This window comes from Onychostoma macrolepis, chromosome 15 (assembly GCF_012432095.1).
Source record: "Onychostoma macrolepis isolate SWU-2019 chromosome 15, ASM1243209v1, whole genome shotgun sequence".
Taxonomy (NCBI): domain Eukaryota; kingdom Metazoa; phylum Chordata; class Actinopteri; order Cypriniformes; family Cyprinidae; genus Onychostoma; species Onychostoma macrolepis.
The window spans coordinates 3,488,940-3,509,458 of record NC_081169.1 but is presented as its reverse complement, the minus strand read 5'-3'; the positions used below and the strand labels follow the sequence as shown (position 1 = coordinate 3,509,458).

Genomic DNA, 20,519 nt, shown 5'->3' with positions numbered 1-20,519 from the left:
TTACATTCATACTGCACAGTAATTTAAAAGAAGTACCAACTCTGAGAGTATCAGAAGCAGCCTCAGAAAAAGCTTATATTTATGTCCGGCTGGCTTTTGTTATTTGTCCCGATAGCACCAATGGTCTAAGCATTTTTTACTAACACCTACTGGCAAGGATTCGCGGTTGCCACTTCAGAGAGGTAATACAGAAATATCTTGGTTTGCAATGAAAGCAGCATAAGCTGGTTTTCATTTTCATTTATTTGTGTAAAACATTTTTAATTAGCAAACAAAATTGTGGGTGCAAATTTTGGATACAGTTATGGTGGTGGGTGCTTGTTTTGTTTACTGCTGGATGTGAAACAAAGTGCCCCCATGGGGATAATAAATTTGACCTTGACCTTGAGGTCGAGACTCCTTAAAATGACCGTTTTAAGGGGATACGTTAATCCTAGCTTAATTTTAATGTTAGATAGTAGTCACAAGTAACTCCAGCCTGTTGTAAAGCAGTTGAAAGAATGTCATTTCATAGAGACTCCACTAGATGGCAGCAAATCTGCAAAACTGTACAACCTTATGCCGCTTCACTGATACTAATCTCACAAGCGAGTAGTCTTGGGTTGCAAACAGCTTGGACGTGACAGGAACTTTGCGGGTTATTCCCATTTTACTGAACATTATTCAGTGAAAGGTTATTTGTTAGGCTGAGATATTGACACTAGCTAATTATTCAGGAAGGCCCACAGCTACAGCAAGGTATTTGCATGGTGAGAACATAGTGTTGCACAGGCATCAACTAAACTGATGACTCAAAAAGCGAATCATTGATTCACTTTGGAAATAAAACTCACAACAGCATAACATAAACCACAGTTTTCTCAAAAAGCAATCCCCTTCAACAGTTTTTGGTTTTTAAAATACTTTTAAAGTACAACACACCTAGCCTGAATTTTGCTTCATGTCCGAGAAAACAAAATGGGAACCAAACAATTTTGACTTGCAAATGACTAAAAAATAAAAAATATTATTACAGCTCATAGTGTATTCCTGCAACTGTTCATGTATTCTATAACATCAGTGTCTATCACCACAAAATCGCCCAACCACCTCAGCCCCCGACCACCGGTGTTTGCATTTTTGTCACGTACTTTGACTTAAGTCACATACACTGTCACACACAGAGAGAGAGAGAGATACATACAAAACCCAATTTCCTCTTTACATGTTACAGAAGGAACTTATGAAGGAAGTGAATGAAAAAGACCTGCTCTAGATCAAAGCTCAGTGGACCGCTTGGCTACAAGTGAGGATTTCAAGTAAGTTAAACGTGATCAGCTAATTAGCCTTTAGCTTTTTTTGTTAATTGCAATTAAGGTTCTACTATAAACATATTTGGGCCAATTTGAGAGAAGATTTTGTAATTTGTTATTTGCATCTTGTTTATATCATGCATTAATTGTTATTTAAGTCAGGACATTTTTGATGTCTCTAAGCTATTTACCTCTCAATGCTAATGAACTTGCTATAGTTTTAATATAATATGTGTAATTACCAAGAAATGACGTGTGCTTTATAGAGCACTTTGTGGTTATTTTGTTTTAAATGGCCAATGAACTGAGTAATAGATTGTTGTTTTTTTTCTCTGATATGTACGTGTTAATACATTTAGTTGCTAATGAATAACCTTTTTTGAATGCTTGGCATTATATATAAAAATGTTAGCATCAGTATCGACACAGTCACAGTGTGTCAGTATGATGTCAGTAACATTTGTGGTGCAGAAAAGAGCACCTTAAAGTGGCCCCTGTGAACAGACCTGACCTTTATTAAAGAGATGCTTTTTATCAGTCATTGAACTTGATAAATGTCACATTACAGAACGACAGAGATCTGATTTTGCAACAATATGTTATGATATAATGATATAAAACTGTGGTGTTGATTCGTCATTTTAGGTCGAAAAATTTCCCATTTTGATCTTGTACATTTTTCTTTTTTTTTGGCTTAATCGCTCAAAATATTTTAAGTTTTTTGCTGATTAACAGTCCATGCAGCAGCTGTCATAAACAGGCAAATGGGGTCAGGTTAGGCCTAATCATCCCTGACTGAAAAGGGAATAGCTTTCTTGTGGTTTGTTACCCAGAATGAGGATGTGCGCTGTGACATTCTGTTGCTTTCTGTGAGAATTTTACACATAAATATACAGTAACGGACATCACAGCATATTAAAGGTGTGATGATTTTGTCATATTATAAAACGGTATTTTAAATGAAAAATAGGTACATTTGTCTCAATTAAAATGCAATATGTGAGCACAGAAAGTAGGAGAGAAGCAAATAGATGTAAATAGCATTTTTTTTTTTTTTTTTGAGAACATCCGTTTTGAATTGTCAAATTAAATCAGTCTGTACTAAGTTTGACTTGCTTGCAAGTCAGGATACATCTACTGCATGTGCTATTTTTAAAATAGTTGGCTGCACATGCAGACTGACAGCTGCCTTTAGCTGTTCTGTTGCACAGTGATAAGAGAGTATCAAGATCAAAGAAGCCTAGTGCACCTCAAGAATCAGTTTGTGTTCAGTTTAATTCTGTCACGTTCTATTCAGCTCTGAATAACACATCCTGTGTGAGCTTTTTAGTTTTTAGCATATGCTTCCCTTTTGGTAATTTATTTTTGAGAACCATTCTAACATTCTAGGAATTGCTTCCATTTTTGTAACCATAAACTAACATTGTCAGAACGTTACAAGGAGGTTTTTGCACAACGATCTGATAAGAACCTAGACAGAATGGCTGCATTTGAAATCACATACTTCCCTACTACTGTATATAACAGACGAAAAACAGAATGTGGAAAGAGTAGTATGCCCGATTCACAGTATTCATAAAACAGTAGGCGGAAAGTTCCCGGATCACCTACTACTTTTCTGGGCTGCGTAAAAGCTTCGTAAACCTAAGCTGATCGTAGCTCCATTCATTGATGACAATGGTTCTATGATCAACTTAGGCTTATGATTTTACGCTTTTGGGAGACGCAGCCCTGAAGTGTACATCCAGTGGACTCTTTACTATCCCACAAGGCCATGGAAGAGGATTTGTGAATGACAGTGAAGCAATACAACTGACGCTGGTAGGTCAAATGACAATGACAACGTAACAAAATAGTACGCTTGGCTCCAATTCATACTATGCACATTCATAAAGTTAAAGTACTATATAAAACATACTTTTTAACGAAGTAATAACTTATTTTAAAGAAGTACCTGCCCAGAGAGTATGTGATTTCAGATGCAGACACCGTTCTTTTTAGGTTTAATTTTTATAGCAAGTTTTAATGAGAACGTACACAGAACATTGCCTATATGCAAGCATAAACTTCAAAATATCGCACTGAAGTGTGATTGACGGTGTAATACGTTTAATGTTTTAGGATCATTAGTCATCTATTAGCAAGATATTCAATAGTAAAACTTTACACACACTTTTATAGACAATCTTACGCAAGATTGTACTGTACATGAATGATGGAGTTACACCAAATTTTACTCTTTGAGGATCAATAAAATCCCCTATATATGGTGACTTTAACTACTCTGTCTCTTTTGTGCATTAATAGATGGCGTCAGCAGTTTCACAGATTCTTCGAACTGCAGCCCCACTAACCAGCTTCACCACTGCCCTGGATGACATCACAGAAACAAACACGACTGCCACAGAAACAAATGCTTCCTGTGAATTTTCAAAGATCCCCTCTCACCCTGCTTTCATATTTGCATACTCACTAGTGTTTCTTGTCAGTCTGGTGCTTAATTGCATCACGATGCGGGTTTATTTCTTTTCCAATCAGCGCGTCCAGTCCAGCGTCACGGTCTACATGAAGAACCTGGCCGCAGCTGACTTCTTCCTTTGCCTTTGCTTGCCTTTGCGCATTGCTAACTACACCAACAGTTCAGATATAATGCGCAACATTTACTGCAGCTTCGGAGCAACAGCATTCTATCTAAACATGTATGCAAGCATTCTCTTTATGGACTTTATTGCTGCAAACAGGTATGCAACTCATTCAAGCACCTACTTAAGTTCACCTGCTTTACAAGAGATAAAATAAAATAAATAAAATGCAGGACAAATTAAACATGAACATATATCTGGGATTGAGAAATGAATCAGAATATACAATAAGTGATGTTTGGTATTGTGATGAATATGAACATAACTTTTTAATAAGCAGGGGAAGTTCACAACTTTAAACAAATAGTCATTTACATGCTTAGGACTTTTGCATTGTAACAATGTGCAGGGAGACAAAAATGGTTACATGTTACATAGTGTACGATTTCCTCAACAGAATATTAATTCATTAGAATGTATATAGAGAATAGCAATATGGCGGCGTGGTAGCTTCACCTTTTATAACATGAGCAATCCAGTTCTCTGTTATAGATCAGTGGTTATAACACTTTTTTTGCCACAATAATACTAAACTGAAAAGAAACCACAAAATCTTAACTGGTTATTATTTTATATTCAATTACAGTGTATAAAACAAATATTCTAGAAACAAGATGAGTATTTCAACAATAATACCTTGGGTGTGCTGCAGGCGTGACGTTGAAAGACTAATTTGTCATGGGTTCTTTTGAGGCTTTCCTATGGGTTTGTACAATGAGAGTTTTCAGTTCATGAGTAATACAAGGTCTGTAATAAATGTAATGTGATGATATGTGAACATTTTGCTCCACAACATAAATTACACGCACCCATAGGCTACTGAAAAAGTTGTGTTTCAGAATATATGTAATACCTGTAAGAACGTTTGGGTTGTGAGTGTGTGCAGTTTATGTTGTACTATAATATGTTTGAGTATTGTCAAGTTATGTTTTCCACAGACCTTATTGCTAATGAATTTAAGAAAAAAAAATATATACATTATGAAAACCCATAGAAAAATCTCTAGAGAACCCATGAGTCTTCCTGGTTTTGGCCAAGATTGCCGCAGCTTCGTTTGAAACAAGAGAGAGCGAGTCTGTGGTGTTATATGAGAGACATGAGAGAAGCACTGACCTAAAATACCCGGATGGGCAGCCATTATACAGCACAACAGTCATTATTGAGGAATAACCTCAGATTTTCACGAATGTCAAATCAAAATCAAGCTTTTTAGAGAGCCTGTGTAATAATATCAAAAATTAAACCCATTCACATTTCCAAGGCATGACATTACAGCTTTATTCAGAAATAAACATATATCATTTCAAGCATGGAACATTGTTCTTTGTATATGTATTAATATTTAACTCTTACCTCAGGTACCTGAAGATTGTCCGGCCATTGGAGACTCATGCTCTGCAGACGTTTCGTACCGCTCGACACATTTCCATAGGAACGTGGCTTTCCTTGTTAGCCATGTCTTCCGTCTACTTTCTCCTCTTTCTCCTGACCTCTTGGGGTCACGTTCACAAGCCTGAGAAAAGCGGCTGCGAGGCCTTACACAGTCCCCAGCTCAGTCTGGTCTACAAAATCACTCACAGTGTGTCTATGGTGCTCTTCACGTTTGTGCTGGTGTCACTGATTGCTTTGTACTGGGGGACTTTGCAAAAGATCAAACAAGCTCAGTTGTCCACACAGACCACATCCAGAAATCAAAAATTCAGGAAATCGAAGCGTAATATGCTGGTGCTCGTGGTGGTTTTTTGTGTATGCTTTGTGCCCTACCATTTGGTTAGACTGCCTTACGCATTCATCAAACCTCAGACGAAACTCTGCACGGCGCAGGCGTTCTACGTCCTGAAGGAGCTGACTGTCCTGCTATCGGTGCTCAATGCTTGTCTGGATCCGCTTATATACTTTATCTTCTGCAAGGCCTTCAGAGCCCAGCTGGGCCTCAGGAGGATGTCAGATTCAATGAGAGACAGTGACGATAAAAGCCAGCAAAGACGAATGAGCAACATGTTGAGCTACATTGAAACAAAGATATCCACATTACGGCATGAAAGTGTCATTTAACACTGTCCTACTAACAATGAAACAAACTATGCAATGCAGTGTAATGCATAAATTTATTAGGTGCCTTCCTCTTCTACGTGCAACATTTTATTTTCACTTTCAATTGATTACAGCATGAAGATGATATAGTGAATTTGTTGTAAGAAATTAATTTTGAAGATTCAAATAGATTTTTTTTAATCTTGAACTGGGACTGTAAATGTGACCTCTTCTACCTGACCACCCAACCAGAAACTGGAATTGGGGATGTGCTTTTTTTTCAAGTTATAGTGCAATTTAATGAATATACAAATGGACAGAACATAAAAAAATATATAAATATGTATATTTAATTGCATATAGGCAAATGCAGAATCAATCTACAATCTACTACTGTGTATATACTGTTCAAAAGTTTGAAGTCAGTAAGAAAAGTTTTTTTAAAGAAATGTATACTTTTAAGGTGCATTCAATTGTTCGAAAGAGAGAGTAAATACATTTATAATGTTACAGCATATTTAAGTTTCAAATAAATGCTATTCATTTCAACTTTCTATTAAACAAAGAATCCTGAAAATAATGTTTCACGGTTTCAAACCAGATAATAGTAAAAGAGTGTTTCTTGAAGACTGGAGCTGAAAATTCAGCTTTGCATAACAGGAACAAATTACATAAAATGTATATTTTGTATATTTAAATGTACAGTATGTTTTATATACTTCTTAATATTACTGTTTACTGATCATATGATTGCAATATGCATGTATAGAATGATTTTTGGACATGGTTTTAGCTTGCTATGAAAAAAAATACAGCATTTAAACTTAAAAATGGCAAAAAAAAAAAATAAAAATTAAGTTGTCTTTTTAGCTTAAAAATATGTTTTATTGTTGTTTAATTTAATGCTTTATTGCTATTTTATTTTGAAAAGGAGTCGCACATTAATTTTGTAAACAATGAAGCATTGCTGGTAATAATTGTGTAAAAACACTTTGAAATTACTTCTCTGTTTGTTATTTAAATGTCTTTCCCTTTTAAATGGAAGTATTGCATTTTGAGATATTTTATCGTAAAATGGTAAACCTTATTTTAAATGATTTGGTATAACTTATGGTAGAATTATGCTAACAATATATCTGCAGACCAAAGGATTTGCCCAGATAATACTGTGCCAAGCTGCAGCTGCAAAACTTTAATATTACTGGATTCCTTGTTTGGTGGGTATGCATTGATTTGTTTTGTTTTTTAATGATTTTACTGTGTTACAGATACTCGATTCCATGACGTGCCTGAAAGCACAAACGCTGTTTGTGAGTTGCGAGTTGAAAGTCAAAACCAACCTGTTGTCTTTCAAACCAGGAACTTACAGCACAGAGAGCGCATGCAAACGAGAGCCATAGACTAGTGGTTTGTGGTTGTCTACAGACACAGAATCTGGAAAGTTCACGTTTCCGCTGCGTCATTTCACTTCATTGTAGGTGTGGTAAATGCTTTCTTTCATTGGCTGATATACTTGAGGCCAAACCCCAAGTAAAACGGAAACAGGATTTGTAATGTAGTTGAGCCAATGGAGAAACTCTCAGAACAAGTATCTCAGTAGCTGTATAGATCATCCAACAAGAACAATATACAGCTAGAGAGCAGGACCGCATTACTCCAGCGTCTGATCTGACGTCTGCTGGAGAAGCCAGTCTGGTCATGCGGTAAGTTATCAAAATCTAAATCTGATACGAGGCACCATGAGTCTGTTTCTTCATGAGATTTTATGCATCTGATAATTAGTCTAAGCTTCTAAACCGATTCAGACTGATTTGATGTCCTGGATGCGTATTTACTTCCTGGAGAGACATGTGTGGGAAATGACAGACAATGTGCATTAGATTAATGAGCAATGACGGATAGTTGAATTTATTAAAAAGTGAAATAGAACAAATTAAATTCAAAAATAATTAAAAAATATAAATAGACATCTTCCTAAGTTCCGCCTGTATTTTATTGTCCATTAATGTAAATGAGTTTCCTTTTTCAGCACATTAGATGACCACAATACGACTCACTTCCATAAAGCGCATATTCAATGTTTTCTTCACCAGAATATGCTAACAAAGACCTGTTTTTGGTCAAAACAATACATAAAATTGTCTGTACTTCGTAATCCAGTATAAATTCAAGATTAAATGATGAGCGTCGAGCAAAAGACCTGAAATCCACTGCTCCACACGATCCAAACAGATTGCATTGCAGTTGTGGATTACTTTTAGAAAGATACAAAGTTATGCTTTTAATTTACATTTTTGTCCTGAAATCATAATGATGCAGTTGGTGACTTTAAGAAGAAGACAAACTAAGCACTTTGACTATCAGCAATGGGCGTTTAGGTGTTCGAGGCATAAATTATTGGCTCTTGAGGGGTCTCTTTGTTAGTGAATCAGGTGTTAAAAAAATGCAAAACAAATTCAAATAAACTATAGCTGATATTTATGTCATATTTATATCAAATGAAAAGCATAAAATTAAGGCTTTATTACCACTAAATCCTGCTAAACTATTAAAAAATATACACTTTAAGAACTTTCATGTACTGTCCGCATTATTAGTGTGGAAGCAGACATGACAAGAGCACAATTTCATTTGCTACTGTTTTATTTGACACTAGAAAAGTTAATTTACCATAACATACCTGTTTGCAACTTTGAATATCTGTAAGATATCTTATGTGAAGTCACAATTGCAGATTGATTATTTATTTATTTTCATTTAATTTAATTTAATGAAACAAAATGGGAACCCAATTTAAGCACTGCTTTTATAGACACTGAGGACAAGATGGTTTACTAAACAGCAAATTGACTGTCAGGTGGTCTAAACGTATTGGTAACACTTTACAATAAGGTCCCATTAGTTAATGCATTTACTAATATTAGTTAATTATTTGTAATACATTAGTTAGGCCTACATTCATAAAACTTTAGTTATTCATTAAACTTCAGTTAATGAAAATACACCTATTCATTGTCAATTCATGTAAGGCCATTAAATAACATTAACAGATATAACTTTTGATTTTAAAATGTATTTGTAAATAATAATAATAATATTAATAATAATAATAATAATAATAATGCATTTAATCAAAATTAAGATTTTTAAAAAATGCTTTAGAATGTTTAGTTATGTAATTTGTAACTACTATGTAATTACTAATGTTAATAATTATAACCTTATTTTAAATTCTTACTATCTATAATGGAAGAAACTGTCTTTAATATTAAAGGACAACGTCTTTCCAACTAAACATTAATAGTACTGCGATCCAGAGAAAATATCAAGAAACTGATTTAATGTAATTGAATTGATGCTTCGATTGCAGTTGCCTCGATGCACATTGTTATCATCACATCTAAACCAGCTTCAGCATGTGCATACATTCATATAAACAGTTCATATATGTGATCCTGGACCACAAAACCAGTCTTAGGTCACTGGGGTATATTTGTAGTTGTGTGGGTCAAAATTATAGATTTTTCTTTTATGCCAAAAATCATTGGTATATTAAGTAAAGATCATATTCCATGAATATATTTTGTAAATTTACTACTGTAAATATATCAAGACGTCATCTTTGATTAATAATTGCTAAGAATTAATTTGGACAACTTTAAAGGCATTTTCTAAATATTTATATTTTTTTGCACCCTCAGATTCCAGATTTTCAAATAGTTGTATCTCAGACAAATATTGTCCGATCCTAACAAACCATGCATCAATGTAAAGCTTATTTATTCAGCTTTCAAATGATGTATAAATCTCAATTTTGAAAAATTGACACTTAAGACTGGTTTTGTGGTCCAGGGTCACATATAATTGTGAAACATAACTAAAACAGGAAAAGGAGGTAAAAACACTCATATTTTTTCTTTCTGTCTCTTTCCAGGATTGCTACATAACATTTTTTATTTAATGCTGATACGTGACATCATATCCTTATGTGAGCAAACAAGAAAATGTTTTTGCATGCTTAAACAGGGGATTCACCACTTCCTCTACTGATACCTTTTACTTTCTGGTGAAGTGAAAGACAGAACTGTGTTCAGATCAGCTTCAATTACTCTCGGTGGTCTGACAAGACTTAAAAGGTACAGTCACGTGAAGAAAAGAAGTAAAACATACTTATTCGATAGCCTTGATTTTACTTATTTATTAGAGTTTACACAGTCCAGATCCAAAAATGGTGAGTTCGAACGGCAGTATCTGTGTGGTCAACGACAACATGGTGCCCTTCGCCACAGTCTACATCCTCATCTTCCTGATTGGAATGGCTACCAGCCTGGTGGCGCTGTGGGCCTTCATAACCAGCCAAAGTACTAAAAAGTGCATTAATGTTTACCTCATCAATCTTCTGACGTCCGACTTCCTCCTCATGTTGGCATTACCTGTCAAGATTGCCAAAGATCTGGGCAACGATTCTCTGAGTTTGACCATCTTTCTCTGCCGAGTGAGTGCACCGCTCATCTACATCAACATGTACGCGTCTATCATCTTCCTAGCTTTCGTCAGCGTGCAGCGCTACCTCCAGATCACCCGCAGCTCTAAACTGCTGCGACTGCAGGAAGTGGGCTTTGCGGTGCTGATGTCTTCGGTGGTCTGGTTCCTCGTGCTCTTCATCAACGTGCCCAACATGGCCTTCCCTATCAAAGAAAACGTTGAAGACAAAGTTGGCCTAACGTGTTCGGACTTAAAAGATGATTTGGCCAAGCACTGGCACGCACTGTCTGTGTATCTGGGCATGGCCATCTTCTTCAACTCCTCAGTAGCGGTGCTGTTGTCCAACGGCCTGGTCTTGAAGCGGCTCTGGGGTCGGCGTGACTCTGACCCTGAGGAAAAGGCTAGTGCCCAACATGCCTTCATAAACATTGCATTGGTGACCTTGGCATACGTGGTGTGCTTTGTGCCGTACCATGCTGTGCGTATGCCATACACGTTTACGCAAATAGAGGTCATCACCCAATGCACATTAAGGAAGAATCTCTTCCTGGCTAAAGAGTCGACTCTGCTTCTCGCCATCCTGCACCTGTGCTTCGATCCAGTGCTATACTTTGTCATCTGCCGTGCATTCAGGCTTCAGATCACAAAGGCCTTCTCAAAAAGAGGCAGCGTTCCGACCACAGAGACAGAGTGAAAATTCAACCGGAGGAGAGTTATGGACCAAATATTAGCGCAAAATCATTTGCTGAATGTAAATGTAGTGTAAAGAAAGAGTTTCCAAAGGAACTGTGGATTAGCAAAGTAGAAAAAGCAAAAAAATCAACAAAGCAGAAGTCTGTGGAAAAAGAATGCACAACGACATTTGGCCAAAACAATGCCAGTTTAAAAGTTTTGGCAATACTAGTTGATAAGAATTTGAGGGCAAAATATGTAAACAACTAAATCTAAAGAAGGTGTACTGTACAATGATGCTCAGAGGTGTTTAACTGCACTTATTTAAAAAAAAAAAGAACCAAGAGGACCGGGACCTGGACCATCATCCCTTGGACAACCACACCTCAAGCATGAAATTGAATATGGTTTTAGTTTTATTTATTTTTAATTCAGTGGGGAATTGTTTGTATAAATTGTATTTCATATCCCAAACACATAATAAAAATCAATAAATAGACCTTTTTCACATTTCCGGGTTGGGTGAATGAGAGAGTACAACAAATATATATATATTTTTGCATACCCATTTGCTCAAAGAACAAAGGAAAAAATTGTCATTCCTCCCGTAGGTGCTGCATTTGAAACACCCTCACGTTAGCGTTAACTATAAATTTTGTAATTATTACATTATATATATATTTTTTTTTTTTTATTTGATGCAGTGATATAATACAAAGTATATGTTGTATATGTACATACATATATATATATATATATATATATATATATATATATATAAATATAAAAAACTTTGGAGGATTTGCGATGCGGATGACCGTTGAAATGCGTGAAAAGGGTCCATTAAGTATATGGCTGTATTCGAAATCGCCCCCTATACCCTCATTCACTATTTCCTACAATATGTCACTAATTCAGTTCACTTGAAGGAGTAAATGAAAACAAGTGAGTGAATTCAGACACTGAGGGCACCGGAAGGAATGCCGCTTTTGCATAGTTTGTGCTTGCTGTTTAATAATCACTTGAAACTGGCAAACTGGCAGCTCCGATAGGAGGATTTATCTCGAATTATGTCATGGAAATTATGTATAAGCCCTAGTTAAACAATTTAATAGTCAATTTACAATGAATTTATACCTGTGTTGTATTATGCTGTATTATGCCGTGGATGAGTTCCTTAGTAAAATGAATAGATGGATGATTCAGCAGCAGACGCCATCATCTGTCGAGGCACGCGACTCTTACAGTGCATTATGGGTATTCTCTAGCCATTGAGCATCAGTTGTACACTCGTTTTTGCGGTGCATTGTGGGATTCAATGAGTGCACTCAAAAATGTCCACTATGGTTTTGGACCCTAACAATGGCTGTCCCCTCAAATAGTGTCCCGTTTCAGGGTATAGGGGTGATTTCCGATACAGTTATACCTAATAGACCCTTTTCAAGCGTTTCAGTGTTTCTCAAATTATAAGGGTTGATTAAGAAATGTTTGTATTGTACTCTTAACTATTTTATTTTTTAATAAATCATTGTTTGCACATTTAATAATGTCTTATTTCTCTCCAATCAGTCAATCAGTCAATCTCTTTTTGATTAATGACCTTTTGCATTGAAGGTTACACAATTTTTTCCCCCAGAAATGATTGAAAGAAAGACGTGAGTCATGCCTCTTGATGACATGCTGTGTGTCAGAAAAGCCTAGTGCAGGCTAAGTCAAAACGGGAATGACTATCATTTCCTGGGGATATTATTTCATATTCATATATTTTGTCCGCTATTAGACCACACATAATAAACTGTGACCTTATTAAATGCAGCCAGAGGTGTTGATCTAATAACCAATCCGTTGTAAGGTCACATCATGCCTGATCACTGGAGCGAGACATTCAACCCGGTTGCTTGGAGACGGAGGACTGAGAGCGCGCTTGGCGTAACTCTATCCAGAGAAGACATTGGGATCCAACTTTACTCGGCCAACATGTGCTTTCGAGCATTAGAGATCGTTTCATAGCATTCGTGTTTTTAGATTTAAAGGTGAAATCGACAACGGCACAATGTCCTTTTCCATGTTGGATCACAGGAAGATCGCCGTTACGCGTAATCGTGTGGATATCTACTGATCACTCTTCGCCGTGTTAAACATAATGCCTAGCCGTCAAAAGAAAATCATTTTCTCTGTCGCTGGCGTGCTTTGCTTTGGTTGTGTTCTGGTCGTGGCGGCCGCGATGGGGACGCAGTTCTGGGTTCAAGCGGCGGTTCTGTGCAAGACGGGCGCGCAGATCGTCAACGCGTCTGGAGCAGAGCTGGAGAAATTCATCGGAAGGACGAACTACGGACTTTTCCACGGCCAGGGCATGAAACAGTGTGGTCTGGGAGACAGACCTTTTTATTTCTCTTGTGAGTAACTTAATTAGCTATATTAAGACAGAGTTCACCCAAATATGAAAATGTTGGCATCATTCACTCACCCTCATGCTGTTCCAAACCTGTATGAGTTTCTTTCTTCTGCTAAACATAAAATAAGATATTTAGAAGAATGTTGGGAACCAAACAGTTGCTAGGCTAGCCATTGAGGTCCATGCATAGTATTTTGCCCCCTGCTATGGAAGTCAGTGACTACCAGCAACTGTTCCAGCAAATTCATCTAAATATCTTCTGTTTTTTTTTTTTGAGAAAAGTACAAGTAACAGAGCAAGTGTTTAAAGGTCACTGCAAAAATTACTCCGAAAAGGGAAGTTAGTGATCAGAAAAGCTCTTTGCAGGTGCCACCTGTGCTTTGTGATTTTGTATCTAATGCAGTGACTTCATAGATTTTTTTCATGGTATTTTTATACTGCTTTTGCATCCTTTATGACGACTTAAAAGCTTTTGTAAATGCTTGGAAAAGATCAACCAATATGTTAGTCAAAGTTTCTCCTTTGTGTTCTGTGAAAGAAAGAAAGATAGACAGGTTTGGAATGACATGAGGGTGAGTAAATAATGACAGATTTTTCAATTCAATTCCCTTTAAAGGTCAACATATGTTTTGAGGCCACTGATGTGTTATACAAAATTTCAAATTGTATAAAAAAAATGACCTTCACAAACACATCTCATTTTTTAGTCATCATCAGTCTTTTGCTTTAGAAAATTGTTCCTACATCTTTCATGAATAGCAAGTAAATCCCCTTCTGAATATAGATTTACCAGATTTAAAAGAGTCTAAGGGTTCACTGTTCAGTTGAACAGATTTGAGTTTTTCAGTTGTTTTTTCTCGAGTTTTGGGAAGGACTCGTCTCATTGATGGGGTTTTGAATGGGGCTCAGATTGATATTTTATGACAGCTTCATGTACAATGATTCATTCTTTCCTAATGAGATCTGGAAAAGCCCCAGATTCGAGAGCCAGACATTTAGCAGAACAAAAGAATATTGTTATCGTAAATTTGCTTTTGCTCACAGGGAGATGCATGCAAACTGTGGACAGATATGATCAGAGATTACTTTTAATGATTCAAATAAATTTTCATACATACTATACTGAAATCTTATCCTCAAAATTATTCAGAGATAATGGCCAGAGTCAAAATGAAACATAGTCACTCACAATAGCTTGAAGACATTGAGGACAAATCCTCACCAAGATAGGACTCAAACGATGGAAATCATGTTAGAAATCTCTTTACTCTGTGTAGTTTTCCCTGACCTGATGGACGTGGGCCTGGCCAGTCTCCACGTGAGCGTGATCTTCTTCTGCGCGGTGCTCATCGTCTTCTCCTCAGTGTCCTGTGCCTTTTTCTTTTACAATGCTTTCGGAAGCCCATATGAGACACTGCATGGACCCCAGGGCCTTTACCTCTGGAACATGATAAGCTGTAAGACTTGCTCGCATACACACACACACACACACACACATACACACAAGTTTGGACACAGTCGCAGCTGCTGTACCTATAGTACAAAGAACAATAAACACTAAACTTTTTTTTTCACTCAGAAATTTGTAGTACATTTTAGATATAATAATAGAAGTAACCTTAAATTGTGTCGTTGTCCTTATTACTACTTTGAAATATACTTTTTACATTGTGTTCTTTATTACTACTATGATTAAACTCATTAAATTGTCATCAAACCAATCAAAACTAAACGATTCTCACTTAGTACATTCTTTAAACCAACTCCATGAAGTTAATTTTAGGATACTTTGTAAACAATATTTAAAAAATGCAACACGCACATGCCAGATTTCCTTAACTACACTGTAAAAAAATGATTTTTTCAAAGAGATGAATGGAAATTCTTTAATAAATAAAAATGCTTACTTAATAAAAAAATAAATATATACAAATTCTTACTTAAAAATAAAATATTTTTTAAGTATTACAAGGAAATACTGTTTCAATCTTTCTACTTCAAAATGTAATGTTTCTCTGTAATTATTTGTGAAATTTACTAGCAATTTCTGAGTGAAAATTGATTCAAAGTAAATTTTTTCAGTGTTTTCAGTCCAAATCATTTATTAAAAATGAGATAATAATAATAATTTAGTAAATAAAATAACTTGGTAAATAGAATAATCAAATCTACAGAAGTTCATAAGCAAAGCAATATTATAAAACAATACAAATTTCAAGCATTTACACAAAAAAAAAAAAAAAAAAATCACTGTTAATGTTATGTCAAAGTAAAGCTTTTACCAGATCAAAAGCAGCTTGAATTCTTGAATCTTGAGAGAAAATCCAGATCTCAAAGACAGTATGTTATACATATTTCATGCATACATCCATTTAGACGGTAAAAACGAGCCTCTGCAATTGTTAATATCTCTCTGTTAGTAGTGAGAAAGTGATCTCAGCTATCCTGAGAAGAGAGAATTGAATGATAAATAAATAAAGTGATGGAAATGAATGCGCTTGGTGGAACTGGCCAGATTTCCACTGCATCTCTAGTGTCAGGTGCCTCTGTTGTGTGTGTACTGATGGCACTCTAATAGGCCATTTGACCTGTCCACACAACTGAACACCATTAAGTAAAAAATAAAGCAGAATCGCTTGGAGATAATGGGAAGTAAGAAAAGTGTGGTGAACTTTAGAAAATGAAAAGTAATAATAATTAATAACAGCAGCCAGTACTGGAACTACCTATGTTATAAGTGGAAGTACATTTGGTTTTTTGTTCAATTGTGTTAAAAAAAAATTAAATACATACATACATGACAACAGCTAACTTTATTTATTTATTTATTTATTTTAAGCAAAAGCATATCTGGGGAACCCTAAATGGTTTTTCATGTGTCCTTTCATCTTTACGCTGATTAATACAGGGCGGTAAAAAAACAGTATTGGCACAATTAATTTTACATTTTGAATATGGTTACATTTGCCCTTAAAATACATATTTTTTGGTTCAGAAGTTTGAGGTTGGTAGGATTTTTTTTTCCCTCATGACTGCATTTATGTGATTAAAAATACAGTCAAAATAGTAATATTGAAACATTATCACAATTAAAAATACCTGTTTTTGAATATATTTTAAAATGTAATTTATTCATGTGATCAATGCTGAATCAGCATTATTATTATTATCATGTTGTTGAAAACAGCATTTTTTTTAACCTATTAATTAAGGATCAAAGAGATGAATAGAATGTTCAAAATAAAATTGTTTCGTAAAAATGTAAGGCTTTACTGCCACTTTTGATCTATTTAATGAATTCTTTCTGAATAAAAGTATTCATTTGAGTCTTTAAAAATTAGCCCCAAACTTCTGAATGGTAGTGTATTTTCTTTCTTTTAAGTTCAATAGCCTTTTGACTACCTTTTGAATATCTGCCGAAATTATGTCAAATAATAATGAATTAAAATGATATTTTAACTGAAATAAAAATTCAGAATTTACTCACCTTGTATTTTGCAAACCTGATTTGTTTACATCCATGGAGCATAAAAAGCTGCTATTTTCCATACAATGAAAGTGGATGGTGATTTCTTTTTCAAAGCTCCAAAAGGACAATAATATACCATAAAGGTATTCCAAAATTGACTAGTCTCTTTCAATCCAAGCAGCTTTCTGTTGGTCAGCTTGAAGCCGTTGTGAAACCTGCGTGGGGAAATCATTCGGCTTCATGCAGACATTTTCCGATCGCATGGATTCCTCTTGAAATAGATGTATTTCACTCACAAAAATTCGCTAAACAGCGGTACATGGGACTACACCTTAATAACAGCCTGTTAGTCTTATGAAGTCATACATTAGCTTTTTGTGAGGAACAGTTTGTCATTTTCATATTGAAAACCTCTCAGTCCACGACAGCTCTCAAATCTTGCGTTCATGTTTATTCAAGTCTCTGAAACCGCTTCTGTGTCTCATGAACGATCATGGTAACTTGAACGAAATTTGACAGCTGCACCAAAGGGCAAGACTTTCAGTGAGTAATGACTTCTGCACTATTGCTCACTGCCCTTTTTATGGTACTTTTTGAGACTGCATGAAGTTTCATTTAGGGCTGTATTTGAAGGCCCTAAAAAGCTAAATGGATTTAACGTGTCACTTATACGTCCCAAGATAAAATGCACTTTTAAATGGCAAGATCATTGAAGTTCCTTTATAGTGAAGGGCTGTGGTAAAAACCTAAGTGTCAAGAATTCAGCTAAACTCAAACAATGGTTGCTCTGAGGCTTTTCTTACTTAAAGGGAGTTAACAGTTCAACCAAATATGAGTCATTTGGTCTGATTCGTTACAAACCTGTTTGAAGTTCTTTCTTCTGTGAGGAAGTCAATAATGGCCCAGTGTTCTTTTGGAGACCATTGCCTTTCACTGCGTGGTCAAAAACATGAAAATAAAGACAGAATTCATCTCCTTCAGAACAGTTTTTGTTTATTATACATTTGATTTATGCTTTTATCTATTATTCTATTTCCCGTCAGGTTTCTGCTCCTGCATGGTCCTCATCCTGTTCTCCTCGGAGGTGAAGCTGCACCACCTGACCGAGATCATCTTCAGCTTCAACGAGGCCAGCTTCGTCTACAAGACACAAAACGAGAGGTACGACAGATCCTTCTGGCTCATCTTCCTCACCTTCCTCACGCACGGCCTCAGCATCTTGCTCATCCGCCTGGCCGGGATCCAGTTCCCCTTTCAGGAGGCCAAAGAGTCCGATGCGAGCACAGGAGCGGCGGATCTCATGTACTGACCAGCCCTTTTGTTTTACTTCCTCCCCTGCACACGACATCCTACCGCAGCGACTGCCACTTCTCAATAGGAGTCTTCCGAATAGCAGCATCCGTTTTGTTTACGGTTGAACACATCTGAGCCTCTTAAGCCATTGAGACCATGTGTGGGGATGAACTTGGAGATGCCTGCGTGTCTTATCTCGCAGCGGGGAGGCATTCATTCTGTCAATCACTCAGACAATTAACGCTCACGATTTCAAACGGCTGATGAAAACACCCTGTAGTTCCAGTCTGGCTGGGGACATGACAGTTTCCTTTGGTTGCGGATCTTTTATAATCACAAAAGGATGCAATTGACAATTCTACAGTGACCTCAGAAACTGTTTTGACACTTAAGCCACACGTAAATATATATGAATGTCTTTGCATTACATAACAAAATGTCAAACCAAGCGCCATTTGTTTTTAAAATAGTACAGGCACACTTTTTAAACAGAACATTGCACCGAAATACGTTTGTTTGACTTTATTAATTCACTACTACTCACCAGACAATTAAAAGCATTAGCAAAAAAATCGTTTTCATTACTTAAAATGAAATCATTAACTGAGATGGAATAAAATATTTTTAAAAATCTCATTTGTTTAGTTTGAAGTACTAAAATCCCCTTAATTAAATACACTAAAATTAAAAACTGAAACTATAGACATATCAAAAAATAATAATAAATGACAAAAACACAACACATTTACTCAAATTAAAATGAAAACAGAAAAAAAAAACTAATTCAAATATTAACAGACCTATAATAGTATATTATTGATAGTAAAATAACTTCTGAGATTCTGATTCTGATTCATACCCTTCTGATTCTGAGATACGGTCTAGTATAATTTGTTTACGGATGCCACATGATTTGATATTTTCTTATCTAATGCAATGGCATTCATCCATTTTATGTTTTCGTGGCTTTTTAGGGCCACTGTATAGTTATATTCAAATTTCTGTTTTTATATATGCCGAGTATTTAAATAAAACATGCATGGAAATGCATGAAACATTATAAATATAATAAAATTATGTTGTATAATTTCATCATTCAGGCATATGCATCCAACTATAGCCATGGCTTTAGAATACCAGACAGATGTAACAACTGATATTGAATTTTTCACTTATTTGATGATCAATATGGATTTAATGTTCTCATTAACTTTTCCACGTTTAACTGATATTGTATTGTTTTATTGTATTCGCATATTTGATATATTCTTCTCATTTGTGTCCTGTGTGTTTAGACACTCACGTTGTGCCAATATGCATTTATTCATAATATAATGTGATGTTTAATAAATCAGTTTTTGGTATTTAAGCACTGAAATGTTCTCAAATGCTATTTTCAAACTGAGAATTAAATTAAAGTGGATTAATTATAATAATTAAAAATGAGTGTAAAAAGTAATAAGAATGAAAGGGCCAAAAAAAAAAAAAAAAAATATATATATATATATATATATATATATATATATATACAAAAATACACAATTATGTATTGCATAGATGTGCTGTATCCATTCTGACACTCTGTATTTCATGATTGTTATTGGAGACTGTAGCTTTTCTGGTCACTATGAATTCTGTGCCTTTACTCGGAATAAAATTATATGAACTATATTCTAGTTTCACTTTCTTTATAATGCATTGCTTTTATAAACAGACATAAACAGTTTGTACATTTACGAACATTTTATGTACATTTATAAATGTATTTGGGAGGTTTTATGCATCCAGAAACAATGCTGTGAAAGAAGAGAAAAGCAGCTCTCATCACTCAAGACATCATGAAAGAGCACTGTTTTGTTAGCACAGAATTCAGACCAACAGAAAAGAAACAAAGTACTCCACCTGCTGCCAGGAAACTGTAAAATGAAAGGAGGCTCTCTGTCATGTTGTGCAGCCATGTGTCTGTCTGCCTCCTGAATAGAAAGTGTCTGGTATATAAGCAATGTCTTGGTGACCTGGTTCACAATGCTGAGGTTTGAACTTTTGTCAGAGTTTAAAGGATTATTTCCTGAACCGCAGTCTGATACTCATCTCTGAAGAAGAGATAAGGTATGGCTTTTCTTTTTAAGGTTGTGTGACACACATTTAGGTTGACTCAATTTAAAAGTGATTCAGAGTCTGTAAAAAATACATAAACGATAAATCGAATATATTTGTATTAACGCAAAACATAATTA

At 35.5% G+C, this 20,519-nt stretch overlaps 3 protein-coding genes across 4 annotated transcripts in view; all 3 read left to right on the top strand.

The window, feature by feature from the left end:
- The window catches only part of LOC131520451 (P2Y purinoceptor 14-like), a 31,217-nt gene extending 23,674 nt beyond the window's left edge, over positions 1–7,543 (top strand). Inside the window, exons 1-4 of one of the 2 annotated variants that reach the window (XM_058744691.1) lie at positions 73–182; positions 1,214–1,298; positions 3,600–4,033; positions 5,293–7,543. In XM_058744691.1, coding sequence (XP_058600674.1) covers positions 3,600–4,033; positions 5,293–5,989 — 1,131 coding nt within the window. In that variant the 5' untranslated portion in view covers positions 73–182; positions 1,214–1,298 and the 3' untranslated portion in view covers positions 5,990–7,543. Of the gene's footprint in view, positions 1–72; positions 183–1,213; positions 1,299–3,599; positions 4,034–5,292 lie in introns of those variants that run through there. The other variant, XM_058744692.1, reaches the window with a different exon arrangement.
- Positions 7,539–11,814, top strand: gpr171 (G protein-coupled receptor 171). Its single transcript, XM_058744694.1, has 2 exons — positions 7,539–7,671; positions 9,903–11,814. The coding sequence occupies exon 2, from the start codon at positions 10,197–10,199 to the stop codon at positions 11,145–11,147; it is 951 nt and encodes a 316-aa protein (XP_058600677.1). The 5' UTR covers positions 7,539–7,671; positions 9,903–10,196; the 3' UTR covers positions 11,148–11,814.
- Positions 11,815–12,938: 1,124 nt separating this feature from the next.
- Positions 12,939–20,035, top strand: clrn1 (clarin 1). The gene is made up of 3 exons (XM_058744695.1): positions 12,939–13,521; positions 14,798–14,977; positions 18,033–20,035. The coding sequence occupies exons 1-3, from the start codon at positions 13,269–13,271 to the stop codon at positions 18,296–18,298; spliced, it is 699 nt and encodes a 232-aa protein (XP_058600678.1). The 5' UTR covers positions 12,939–13,268; the 3' UTR covers positions 18,299–20,035.
- The last annotated feature ends 484 nt before the right edge of the window (positions 20,036–20,519 follow it).